The sequence below is a fragment of the Leucopleurus acutus genome (genome assembly GCF_964270905.1).
Source record: "Leucopleurus acutus genome assembly, chromosome: 1".
NCBI classification, from domain to species: domain Eukaryota; kingdom Metazoa; phylum Chordata; class Mammalia; order Artiodactyla; family Delphinidae; genus Leucopleurus; species Leucopleurus acutus.
In genome coordinates, this window is record NC_139142.1 from 152,018,710 (window position 1) to 152,031,340 (window position 12,631).

The 12,631-nt window shown below is 45.7% G+C and overlaps 1 protein-coding gene across 1 annotated transcript in view; it reads right to left on the reverse strand.

Moving 5' to 3' along the window:
• The window catches only part of LRRK1 (leucine rich repeat kinase 1), a 116,916-nt gene that overhangs the window by 66,701 nt on the left and 37,584 nt on the right, over positions 1-12,631 (reverse strand). Inside the window, exons 2-4 of the mRNA XM_082842366.1 lie at positions 7,727-7,890; positions 5,040-5,211; positions 216-395 (exon numbers count right to left, since the gene is read on the reverse strand). Coding sequence (XP_082698492.1) covers positions 216-395; positions 5,040-5,211; positions 7,727-7,890 — 516 coding nt within the window. The remainder of the gene's footprint in view (positions 1-215; positions 396-5,039; positions 5,212-7,726; positions 7,891-12,631) is intronic.

The following is a 12,631-nucleotide window of genomic DNA, read 5'->3' on the forward strand; positions in this document are numbered from 1 at the left end:
TGGTCCCATTTGCCACGGTTGGCCCCTGTCACTGAAATCCCCTTGCAGGAGTTGAGTAGGGGGAAGGAGGAAAGAGGCAGACCTTTTGAAGAAGCAAAGAATAGAGTTGCGAAAACCTCCACAAAGGCCATTGGAGAGCAGAAGTTGAGTGTGAAGGATGGGCCCACATCTTGACAGGGTGATGGCTTTCATGGGCGTACTGACTGGGGACCCACCTGACTTGATGGCTGCGTAGAGTGGCAGGCGCACGATGACAGGGAACTCATTCTTCCTGACTGCATAGCTCTCTGGGTCGGCCCCGTGCGTCAGGACCAGGAGCTTCACCACTGCCAGGTGCCCCCGCTGGCAGGCCAAGGCCAGCATCCAGTTCAGTAATCGCTGGGGGCTGCAGGGACCTGGCAGGGATGACAGGACAAAGGGAGAGGGTGGCTGAAGGGACTGGTTGTTCCTGCTCTGAAATCCCCTTTGATCACGGCCCTATTTCCAGCTGAAATTTGCTTCCGTCCAGTTGATAGTGTCTATGGAAGTCCCTCTGAATTTCATATGACATTTCCCCACATCATTATAAACCCACCTGCTCATTGAATAACACCAACTGAGGAAAAGCAGCATTCAAAACAGTGTGATCTTAACAATGGAAATAAGACTAGAAAGAACTACCTTCAGTGCTGCAGAATTATCTCTGGGTAGTGGGATTGTGAGCATCCCCTTACTCTCTTCCTCACCCCCAGCCCTGACCTCATCCCTAGAGCAGCAACACACACAGGGATATGGGTTTTGGAGATAGACAGTTCAGGATTAAAATATTTCAGCTGTGTGGGACCCTGGTGGCAAAGTGGATAAGATTCTGCACTCCCAATGCAGAGGGCCTGGGTTCGAGCTCTGGTCAGGGAACTAGATCCCACATGTGTGCTGCAGCTAAGAGTTTGCATGCCACAACTAAGGAGCCCGCTTGCCACAACTAAGACCTGGTGCCACCAAATAAATATTTTTTAAAAAACATAGTGAATTTATCTGACCTCAAAAATAAAGATTAAAAAAATATTTCAGCTGTGTCATCTTGGGGAAATTTCTTACCCTCTTCGTGACTCAGTCTACCCATCAGTAAAATGGGAATAATAACACCCCACCTCCCAAGTTTAATGTGAGGATTACATGACATAGTGTGTGTCAAGTGCCTGCCTCAATAAATTGTCATAACCTCTGTCAAGTGCCTGACATAACTCATTATGATATGTCATTATGTTCTTAGAGTAATACTTTTCTGCATTTCCAAATTACTGTAATATACATATATTACTTTCATAAGTTAAAAAAATACTTTGATGAAAAAAATATATCAGCCTAAAACTTAGAGAATTACTCCCTGAAAGAACTGCCTACTTAATTCCAGGATAAAATAACACTTAACACACTGAATGAACAGAGAGAGCGTGGGCTGAAATGTTACAATATCTTCAAGTTCAAAGTAGTGCAATGACTTTTGGATCTAGCTGCCATGGAAAAACGATCTCATCCTCCACACGGACACTTCCCAATTGCATCATAACACTGTCTCACTTCCAGAGGCGGAAAAGTCCTCAGGAATCAAAGTGCTCTGAAGCCTGGGGAGAGTGACCCTCCCTCTGTGATAGGAAACTGACCAGGAAATAGGGGTGAGGCAGAGAAGGCAAGAATTAAAACCCACCACATAAGGTACCTGGCATTATGCCTAGGCTGTAGCAGGTGTTAAATAAATGTCCCTTCTTTGCCCTCAACTGATAACTAAAATGAACAATTCAAAGGAGGAGGTATATGAACAGAAAACAAATTACCCCTCTCCATTACTACCAGATATCTGGCTATGAGAAGTGCAGTCATCATGCTGCTAACTTCTGTTGAGGATGTAAGTGTGTCATTCTTAGGAGGCAAGCCCTGTATTTCACAGTCATAATTTTAATATGAGGAAACTGGAGCTCAGGGAGACTTGGGAACTTGCTGAGGGTCCCACAGTTGGTAAATGGTAAAGTCAAGCCTTAAGTTCTGCTTTATCTAAAACCAAAGGGTGCTCTCTTAACCATACAAACCCCTACATGTATTCTATAAGGTCCAAATCCAGCAACACTCATAGAGCCCATCTTTCCACCTCTTCCTTCTCTTCAGCCCTGCTCGGCTACAAGACCAGGAATTACATAATGATGTCCTTCAAATGATGTTCATAATTACATAACGATGTACCCACACCCCATGGACCTCTCATCCATCCTCTTCTTGAACCCTGCCTTCATTCTCTAGCTGTCTCTTGTCTTACCTTACTCTCGACAGTGGCTACCTTCCCTACAGGCTGGGAATTCCCAGAGAACACAAACTGTTTTGCCCACCTCTGCACTCCCCACAGGGCCCAGTACAATGCACTGGACTCCTTCAGTCCTCAGCAGCTCTGTCCTGAGTTGAGTTAAAGACAGGACACCCCTGCGAGCAGCTGAGAACCATGCTCAGGTCCACCCATGCTCCCTGCTCTGCAAAAGCAGGCAAACCAGGCTCTTCCCTTGCTTGTCTGCCAAGTAAACTCCTACTTAGCCTGCAAAGCCTGGCTCAGATGTCAGTTCCCTCTGAAGACTCCAGCCTGCACCCAGACAAGACCATTCCCTGATGTGTGCTTGCAGACCACTGTGTAAATATTTCAACCTTTGCATGGTTACACCTTTCTGCCTCAATTTCCTCTGCTTGACCAGGACCTACTAAAGGGCTGGGATCACCTTTTTAGAAAGGCTCTGTGTCTATCAAGTTCTTCAGTGTGGCCAGTACTTGGAAAATGCTCAATAAACGTAAGCTGTCCAATGAGATGAGTGAGTCAGCTGGCATAGACTCTTTGGGACTAGAACAGAGCTACTCTTGGAGATCCCCGAGGAGAGGGAATCAGCTTTGGCTCCTTGGGGGCTCCTTCCTGCCCTCCTATACCTTGCTCGACCCAAACAGCATCTATGGGCCCTAACAGTGCCCTGATTTCTGTTCATAAACTCATTCTCCTTCCAGCCACAGGAGAGGCATGCCAGCTTGGAACCAAATCTGAGCACAAATCTACCTCAAAGCACATAGCTGGACACCCTCTAACAGTAGTACTGCATAATTGTGCGGTCCCATGAAAAATTTAAAAATGGAATCCCTTGGACTTCCCTGGTGGTGCAGTGGTTAAGAATCCACCTGCCAATGCAGGGGACATGGGTCCGATCCTTGGTCCTGGAAGATCCCACATGCCGTGGAGCAACTAAGCCCATGTGCCACAACTACTGAGCCTGTGCTCTAGAGCCTGCGAGCCACAACTACTGAGCCTGAATGCCACAACTACTGAAGCCCACATGCCCTAGAGCCCACGCGCCGCAACTACAGAGCCCACATGCCGCAACTACTGAAGCCCACAGGTTCTAGGGCCCGCGTGCCGCAACTACTGAGCCCGCGTGCTGCAACTACAGAAACCCACGTGCCTAGAGCCCATGCACTGCAACAAGAGAAGCCACTGCAATGAAAAGCCCGTGCACCACAATGAAGAATAGCCCCCGCTCGCCACAACTAGAGAAAGCCTGTGAGCAGCAACAAAGACCCAACGCAGCCAGAAAAAACAAAAAAAATGGGGTCCCTTGTTTAAAAATTATTAAAAATTTCAAGAGGGCTGGGACTTCCCTGGCAGTCCAGTGGTTAAGACTTTGCCTTCCAATGCAGGGGGTGTGGGTTTGATCCCTGGTTGGGGAGCTAACATGCCACATGCCTCGTAGCCAAAAAACCAAAATATAAAACAGAAGCAACATTGGAACAAATTCAATAAAGACTTTAAAAATGGTCCACATCAAAAAAAAATCTTTAAAAAAAAATTTCAAGAGTGCAACTGCAGAGTGCTAAACTAAGTGAGGGGCCCTTCTAAGTGCAGGGCTCTGTGTGACTGCACTGTCACATACCCATGAAGCTGGCCCCACTCCCTCACAAAATCCTAACTCCCAAGACCACTCTAAGGCAATGCCTCAGCCTATAGCTGTAGTGATGCCTGGACTTAAACAGTGTCACAGATCCAAGGCCATCATATGAAATCAAAGGAGACCAGGACACCTTGAGTCCACCAGAGAAAAAATTAACTTGTTATTAAAAAAAGCAACATAGGGCTTCCCTGGTGGCGCAGTGGTTGGGAGTCCGCCTGCCAGTGCAGGGGACACGGGTTCGTGCCCTGGTCCAGGAAGATCCCGCATCCCGCATGCCGCGGAGCGGCTGGGCCCGTGAGCCATGGCCGCTGAGCCTGCGCATCCAGAGCCTGTGCTCCGCAGCGGGAGAGGCCACAACAGTGAGAGGCCCACGTACCGCAAAAAAAAAAATAAAATAAAATAAAAAATAAAAAAAGCAACATAGCATGGTACATCCAGACAATGTAATGTTATTCAGTAATAAAAAAATATATATATGAGTTCTCAAGCCATGAAAAGACATGGAGGAAACTTGAATGCAAATTACTAAGTGGAAGTAGTCAATCTGAAAAGGCTATGTACTGTATGAATCCAACTATATGTCATTCTGGAAAAGGCAAAACTATGGAGACAGTAAAGAGATCAGTGGCTGCCAGGGGTTGGGAGAGAGAGGGATAAATAGGTGGAACACAGACAATTATTAGGGCAGTGAAACAATTCTGTATGATGCAGTAATGGTGGAAATATGTCATTACACATTTGTCAAAAGCCATAGATATACAACCCTAATGTCAATTATGGGCTTCAATTAGTAATAACGTGTCAATATTGGTTGGTTCATCAATTTTAACAACTGTACCACTCACACAAAACGCAAATAATAGGCAAACTGTGGGAGATGGTATATGAGAATTCTTGGTACTTGTTCATCAGTTCTTCTTGTGAACCTAAAACTGCCTTAAAGAATACTCCCAGATTTCTGGATCTCATGACTGGTAAACAGTGTGAAGACATAAACATTTTGAAGTGCAGCCCCCCCAAATACCTGCCTGGTTCCTAAGAAAAGAGGGTCCCTGAGAGGTGGTGAAGAGCTCATGCTCTGGGATTTACCTGGCAAAGACTCGAGTAATTCCTGCACGACATCAGTGTGCCCAAACTGTGCTGCCACCACGGCTGGGTTGTCGTCGGTGGGCTCCGTCGGCAGCTCCACCAGTCTCTCAGTGAGAAGATACCGGACGGTCTCCAGATCCCCATAGGCCGCAGAGATGCTCAGGAGCTGGCCCTGGTCAAAACAGAACAGGGCCAAGATGTCAGCAAGACGAGTGCTGTTGGGAACTGCCAAGAAAATTGACTCTAAATGCTTCACGAAGTCCATGGGCAAGATTGGAGCTGTGCTGCCCAGGACGGCAGCACCAGCCACATGTGGCTGACGAGGCTTGAAATGTGGCTCATACAAAGTGACATGTGCTGAACGTGTAAAATCACATGGGATTTCAAAGACCTAGTACGAAAAGGGTAAACTATCTTGTCAATTTTTATACTGATTACATGTTGAAATGATGATCTTTAATATATGTTGGTTAAATAAAATAGATTATTAAAATTCTACCTGTTTCTGTTTACTTTTTTAATGTGACTATTAGAAAGTTTGATCTTATAAATGTCTCATATTCTATTTCTTTGGAACAGCATCATGAAAGATATCTCAGGCAGGTATCAAAATTCTTCATGTTATTTGAATGTGCAAGCCAGGGCTGCCGTCCTGTGCCTTAGGTTTGTGCCTCTGAGAGCCCTCTTCTCACAGGAAGCCTGGTCTTTTTCTCAGTCAAAGGTCAGCACATGCCCCATCTCCTTGCTCACAGCGTCCCTTGCACTGGGAGGCCTCTGTCACCGTCTGTGCATAGCTAAAGCCTTTTCGGCTCTCTCACCGAGGCTGCGGTACCTTGAATGGACACTTATTCATCTTGCCACACAGGTCATTTGAGCCTGAACACATGCTCTCCTGTATTGCTTTAAAGTCAGGTTTCTTAAGATATAATTTATGCATAGTAAATTCACCCTTTTTACTGCACTTTGATGAATTTTGACTAGGTATAACTCAATCACAATCACCACCAGCAAGAGCTAGACTATTCCATTGTCCCCCAAAAGCCATCTTGTATTTGTGTGTACCCACCCCCATGTCTCTGGCTCCTCTGCTAGACTGTGGGTTCCTCGGTCCAGTGTCATGCTGGTTCTCCACTGAAGAGTCAGGCACAGGACACTGACGTTGGTGCCAAATGGACATGCCACGTTGAATCCTGGCTCTGCCACTTACCACCTATGTGTCTTTGGACAAGTGCCTTGACAGCACTGTACTCCAATTCCTTCATAATAAAATGGGGATCATTACAACTCCCCTTAATCTCCTTCATGGAAGGTATTGAGGGAAGTGGGTATAAGTAACCCAGCTCACAGAGGGCAGCCATGCTAACGAATTTGTGAGTGGGCCAACCCATGAATGCATGGGCGTGATATCACAACCAGGGCAGACTACTGACACGGGCGGAGGGAGGCACAGACTCCAGGCTGTCTGCTGAACAGCCCTCCTTGTGGGAAGCCACCCAGTGTCAACCCAAGGGGCCAAAAAGTCTGACCTGCTCATGTGTGCATCCCAGTTCTCCCCATAAGAAGAGAGGCCTTTGGCCATATATGCTGTGAATTCATAATAGGAGGAATCAAAAATGCCCTCACCTCAATAATTCTCAAGCACATGTACTTGCCAATTCCCCCCAAAAAATTCTCTTACAATTTTGAGAACAGGTTTAGTAATTGAGTTATTTCCAACTATTAATTATATGGAGACATTAAACCTGTGCTAATCAAAGTATTTCATCAGTAAAGTGCTTCCATGGTTAACAGCCAATAAGAATTTCCCACAAGGACCAGAATGTGGCAATGGTCTTCTCAAGCTGTAGGTGGGCAAGATGGTTGATCTCTACAAGCTTTTTGGAAAAGTTTGGCATGTGTTTCAAAATTTAAAAATTGCTCATACCCACATTCTCAATTCCTGTTAACCTAGGCTGAGAAAATATATTGACAATAAGAAAAGGATTAGGCAACAAACATTCAATACAGCATGATTTACAGTAGTAAAAAATTAGAAACAATACAAATATCTAACCAAAAGGAACAGCCAGGTGAGTGACACTGTCTCTACTAGATGGAATGTCATGTAGCCATTGAAGGTGACGCTCATAAGGAACTTATACAGAAAATTGTTCGTATAATATTATGTGAGAAAAAGCAGTATGCAAAACTATACATAAATAGGCTTGTATCTATATTAGAAACAATAACAACGACAAAATGAATGTTCAGATCAGCAGCCTGGAAGAGAGTATACGAAAAATGCTAAGTGGGATTGTTTGGATGGATTAGGAATATGATTACTTTTTTGTTCTTTACTTTTATATATTTAAAAATTTTTCTTTTTTGAGCATGTACTATTTTTATAGTGGAAAAAAGTTTAAAAGAATATATTAAGTTAAACCTTCAGATTGCCATTTTGTCCTTTATATTTCTGTGACCCCCTCCCTGTCCCCTGGGAAGGCAGGAGCAGTGTGCTTAGGTGATGACAGGCTGAGAAGTCCACTCGAAAGGACTGGCACCCGTAAGTTTATATGAGAAACAAGGTATTCATAACACAATAGAAATCCTCATTATGATTATAATGATAACAAGAAAACAACTTTAGTGGTAACCCTCGCCCAACCTGGGTCCCCAGCTCTGGCCAGAGGGGCTGGCATTGACCTTACCTTTTCCAGCTGGGACGTGCTCTCATCACAAGCTTCTCTGAGCAGGTGCTGGGCTCTGCTGGCGTCTCCTCGCTTGTATGCGGCATGAATGCCTTCCGTCCTGGGGCTCTGTGCTGTGGGGTCGCCACCTGGCATGGATAGTTTGCTGCCCATGTTCCCGGCACCTGGGTGGACAAAAGCACACACATAGCATGACCTCCACTGCCAGCGCTGCTCTTAGGAATCATCAGAGAGTGGGATATGCTCTCCAAGACATAAATCTGGAGGCTTTAGCAAGAGAAAGGGGTTGCCCTGAAATGCTGCCAGTGTCATCAAGTACAGCAGACTTTGGCACCTGCACCCTGCTGGAGGCCCTTCCTGCATGGGGCCATCTGTGAAGGCATGGGGAAGCTGAACACAGCTCGGGGAAGATTCTGCAGCTAGACGATGGCCTGGAGCGAGCTGCCTGGCAGGAAACTGCGGCTGCCAGGCTGACCTTACCAACAGCAACAGAGAAGCAAAGGCTTTGGTGAGAGAGCTAGTAGCCCGCCAAACTGTCCCACTGCTATATCCCTCAGAGGGATATGGTATCTAGTGGAGGAAGAAAGGCAGGTCAAATCCTGTGGGTGTGGAAATCTAGACCCTCTCTGCCTAGAAAACTCCACAAAGGCATGGGACTTAGAATGGTAGCCCTCATTCCATACTGTGCTGGGTCTGAAGACGCAGAAGTGAAAGCAATCAGCCCTTAGAGCTCCCACTCTAGAACGCTTCATAATTAGGAGGTCTGTGGATCCCAAAAGGCTTCAGAGACTTCCTGCACATCCTAAAGTTGCACACAGAATTCTGTGTGTGTGTGTGTGTGTGTGTGTGTGTATATACATTTCTCTGGGGAGAAAATTCAAGGCTTCTACCAGATTTTCAAATGTGTTAGTTAACCAGAGTTAAAAGTTTTATCTCTACAGATATTACAGAAACGACTACAATGAATGAGGAGTTAAATTTTGATTGTGTTGAGTGGCAGCAGAAACAGGGACAGAATTCTATCATTCTTGACCAAGTTCACACAGCTTGTAAGAGGTAAACTGGGACTGAAGTTTGGTTCACGAGCTCTCAGGCTGGGGTTAAACCCACTCCATCTCTTTGCTACCTCTTTGAAGGGATAAAAAACCAGGGTTTTTTAAATGTAATAATGTAAATGCTGAGGAAGGTTGGCTTCCAAACATTGACATCACAAAAGCAAATCACATTATAGCAGCTAACATTTGGAAAAAAATTTTTTTATATTTATTTTCAATAGCATAAAAATTACATGCTTAGAAATAAATTTTTAAAAAGATGGACAAGATCTATATACCCTGAAAGCTATAAAACACTGCTGAGAGAAATTAAACAAGACCTATATAAATGGAAAGAAATCTCATGTTCATGGATTAGAAGAATCAATATTGTTAAGATGTCAATTCACCCCAATTTTATCTATAGATTCAATGTAATCCCTAGCATAATTCCAATAGGCTTTTTGGGGGGTAAAAATTGACAATCTGATCCTCAAATTTGTAAGAAAATTCAAAGGACTTATAATATCCCAAGCAATCTTGAAAAAGAAGAGTTGGAGGACATATACTACCTGATTTCAAGTCTTATATAAAACTATAATAATCAAGGCAGTGTGGTAATAGATCCGTGGAACAGAATAGAAAGTTGAGAAATAGACCCATACTTGTACACCCAATTAATTTTTGATAAAGGGGGCCAACACAATGAGAAATGCAAAAATCTTTTCAATAAGTGGTGCTGGAACAACTGCACATCCATTGAATAAAAAGAGACTCGGACCCCTACTTCTCACCACACACAAAAATTACTTTGAGATGGATCATGGATTTAAACATAAAAGTTAAAATTGTAGCGCTTCTAGCAAAAAAAAATCACAGAATATTTTTATGACTTGAGAGTAGGCAAAGCTTCCTTAGATGGGACACAGAAATAACCATGAAAAGAAAAAAATTCTTAAATTAGACTTTAACAAAACTTAAAACTCCTGCTCATCAGAAGGTTGATCTACCATTTAAAAATTATTTACTATTTGAAAATGAGTAGGCAAGTTACATACTGGAAGAAAATATTTCTAAAACATATATCCAAAAAAGGAATGGTATTCAGAAAATAGAAAGAACTCCTGGCAGAGCTGGAACTCCCGGCTCGGGGTCTCTTCCCTCCGCCGTCACGGAACTGCCCCAGAGCCCGAGGGGAGGGCGGCCTCACTGAGGCTGCCAACTCTGGAGGGGCCCCGGTGCCCGAAGCCGCGACAGTCGTGGGGACGGCGGGCCGGATCACTCATCCTGGGGTAAGCCTGCTGCCATGTCATGAGGACACTCAAGCAGCCCTAAGGAGAGATCCATGTGGCAAGGAACTGAGGCCTCTTACCTACAGCCACGTGAAATCATCGTACCTAGGGGAAGATGGCGGAAGAGTAAGACGCAGAGATCACTTTCCTCCCCACAGATACACCAGAAATACATCTACATGTGGAACAACTCCTACAGAACACCTACTGAAGGCTGGCAGAAGACCTCAGACCTCCCAAAAGGCAAGAAAGTCCCCACGTACCTGGGTAGGGCAAAAGAAAAAAGAGTAAACAGAGACAAAAGGATAGGGACGGGACCTGCACCAGTGTGAGGGAGCTGTGAAGGAGGAAAGGTTTCCTCACACTAGGAAGACCCTTCGCGGGCGGAGACTGCGGGTGGCAGAGGGGGAAAGCTTCGGAGCCGCGAAGGAGAGCACAGCAACAGGGGTGCGGAGGGCAAAGCGGAGAGATTCCTGCACAGAGGATCGGTGTTGACCGGCACTCACCAGCCCGAGAGGCTTGTCTGCTCACCCGCCGGGGCGGTTGGGGCTGGGAGCTGAGGCTCGGGCTTCGGTCGGAGTGCCGGGAGAGGACTGGGGTTGGCGGCGTGAACACAGCCTGCAGGGGGTTAGTGCACCACGGCTAGCTGGGAGGGAGTCTGGGGAAAAGTCTGGACCTGCAGAAGAGGCAAGAGACTTTTTCTTCCCTCTTTGTTTCCTGGTGCGCGAGGAGAGGGGATTAAGAGCGCTGCTTTAAAGGAACTCCAGAGACGGGCGCAAGCCGCGGCTAAAAGCGCGGACCCCAGAGACGGGCATGAGACACTAAGGCTGCTGCTGCCGCCACCAAGAAGCCTGTGTGCAAGCACAGGTCACTATCCACAACCCCCTTCCAGGGAGCCTGTGCAGCTCGCCACGGCCAGGGTCCTGGGATCCAGGGACAACTACCCCGGGAGAATGCACGGCGCGCCTCAGGCTGGTGCAACGTCACGCCGGCCTCTGCCGCCGCAGGTTCGCCCCGCACTCCGTGCCCCTCCCTTACCCCCCCCCCCCCGCCCCGCTTGAGTGAGCCAGAGTCCCCGAAGCAGCTGCTCCTTTAACCCCGTCCTATCTGAAAAAGAACAACAGATGCCCTCCGGCGACCTACTCGCAGAGGTGGGGCCGAATCCAAAGCTGAGACCCGGGAGCTGTGAGAACAAAGAAGAGAAAGGGAAATCTCGCCCAGCAGCCTCAGAAGCAGCGGATTAAAGATCCACAATCAACTTGATGTACCCTGCATCTGTGGAATACCTGAATAGACAACGAATCATCCCAAATTGAGGAGGTGGACTTTGAGAGCAAGATTTATTATTTTTTCCCCTTTTCCTCTTTTTGTGAGTGTGTATGTGTATGCTTCTGTGTGAGATTTTGTCTGTATAGCTTTGCTTCCACCATTTGTCCTAGGGTTCTATCCGTCTGTTTATTTTTTTTTATTTCTTTAAAAAATTTTTTTCTTAATAATTATTTTTTATTTTAATAACTTTATTTTATATTCTTTCTTTCCTTCCTTCCCTCTTTCCTTCCTTCCTTCCTTCCTCCCTCCCTCCCTCCCTTCTTCCTTCCTTCCTTCCTTCCTTCCTTCCTTCCTTCCTTCTTTCCTTCCTTCCTTCCTTCCTTCCTTCTTTCTTTCTTTCTTTCTTTCTACTTTTTTTCCCTTTTATTCTCAGCCGTGTGGATGAAAGGCTCTTGGTGCTGCAGCCAGGAGTCAGTGCTGTGCCTCTGAGGTGGGAGAGCCAACTTCAGGACACTGGTCCACAAGAGAACTCCCAGCTCCACATAATATCAAACGGCGAAAATCTCCCAGCGATCTCTATCTCAACACCAGCACCCAGCTTCACTCAACAACCAGCAAGTTACAGTGCGGGACACCCTAGCAAACAACTAGCCAAACAACTATGCCAAACAACTAGCAAGACAGGAACACAACCCCACCCATTAGCAGAGAGGCTGCCTAAAATCATAATAAGTCCACAGACACCCCAAAACACACCACCAGACGTGGACCTGCCCACCAGAAAGACAAGATCCAGCCTCATCCACCAGAACACAGGCACTAGTCCCCTCACCAGGAAGCCTACACAACCCACTGAACCAACTTTAGCCACTGGGGACATACACCAAAAACAACGGGAACTACGAACCTTCAGCCTACAAAAAGGAGACCCCAAACACAGTAAGATAAGCAAAATGAGAAGACAGAAAAACACACAGCAGACGAAGGAGCAAGATAAAAACCCAGCAGACCTAACAAATGAAGAGAAAATAGGCAGTCTACCTGAAAAAGAATTCAGAATAATGATAGTAAAGATGATCCAAAATCTTGGAAATAAAACAGACAAAATGCAAGAAACATTTAACAAGGACCTAGAAGAACTAAAGATGAAACAAGCAATGCTGAACAACACAATAAATGAAATTAAAAATACTCAAGATGGGATCAATAACAGAATAACTGAGGCAGAAGAACGGTTAAGTGACCTGGAAGATAAAATAGTGGAAATAACTACTGCAGAGCAGAATAAAGAAAAAAGAATGAAAAGAACT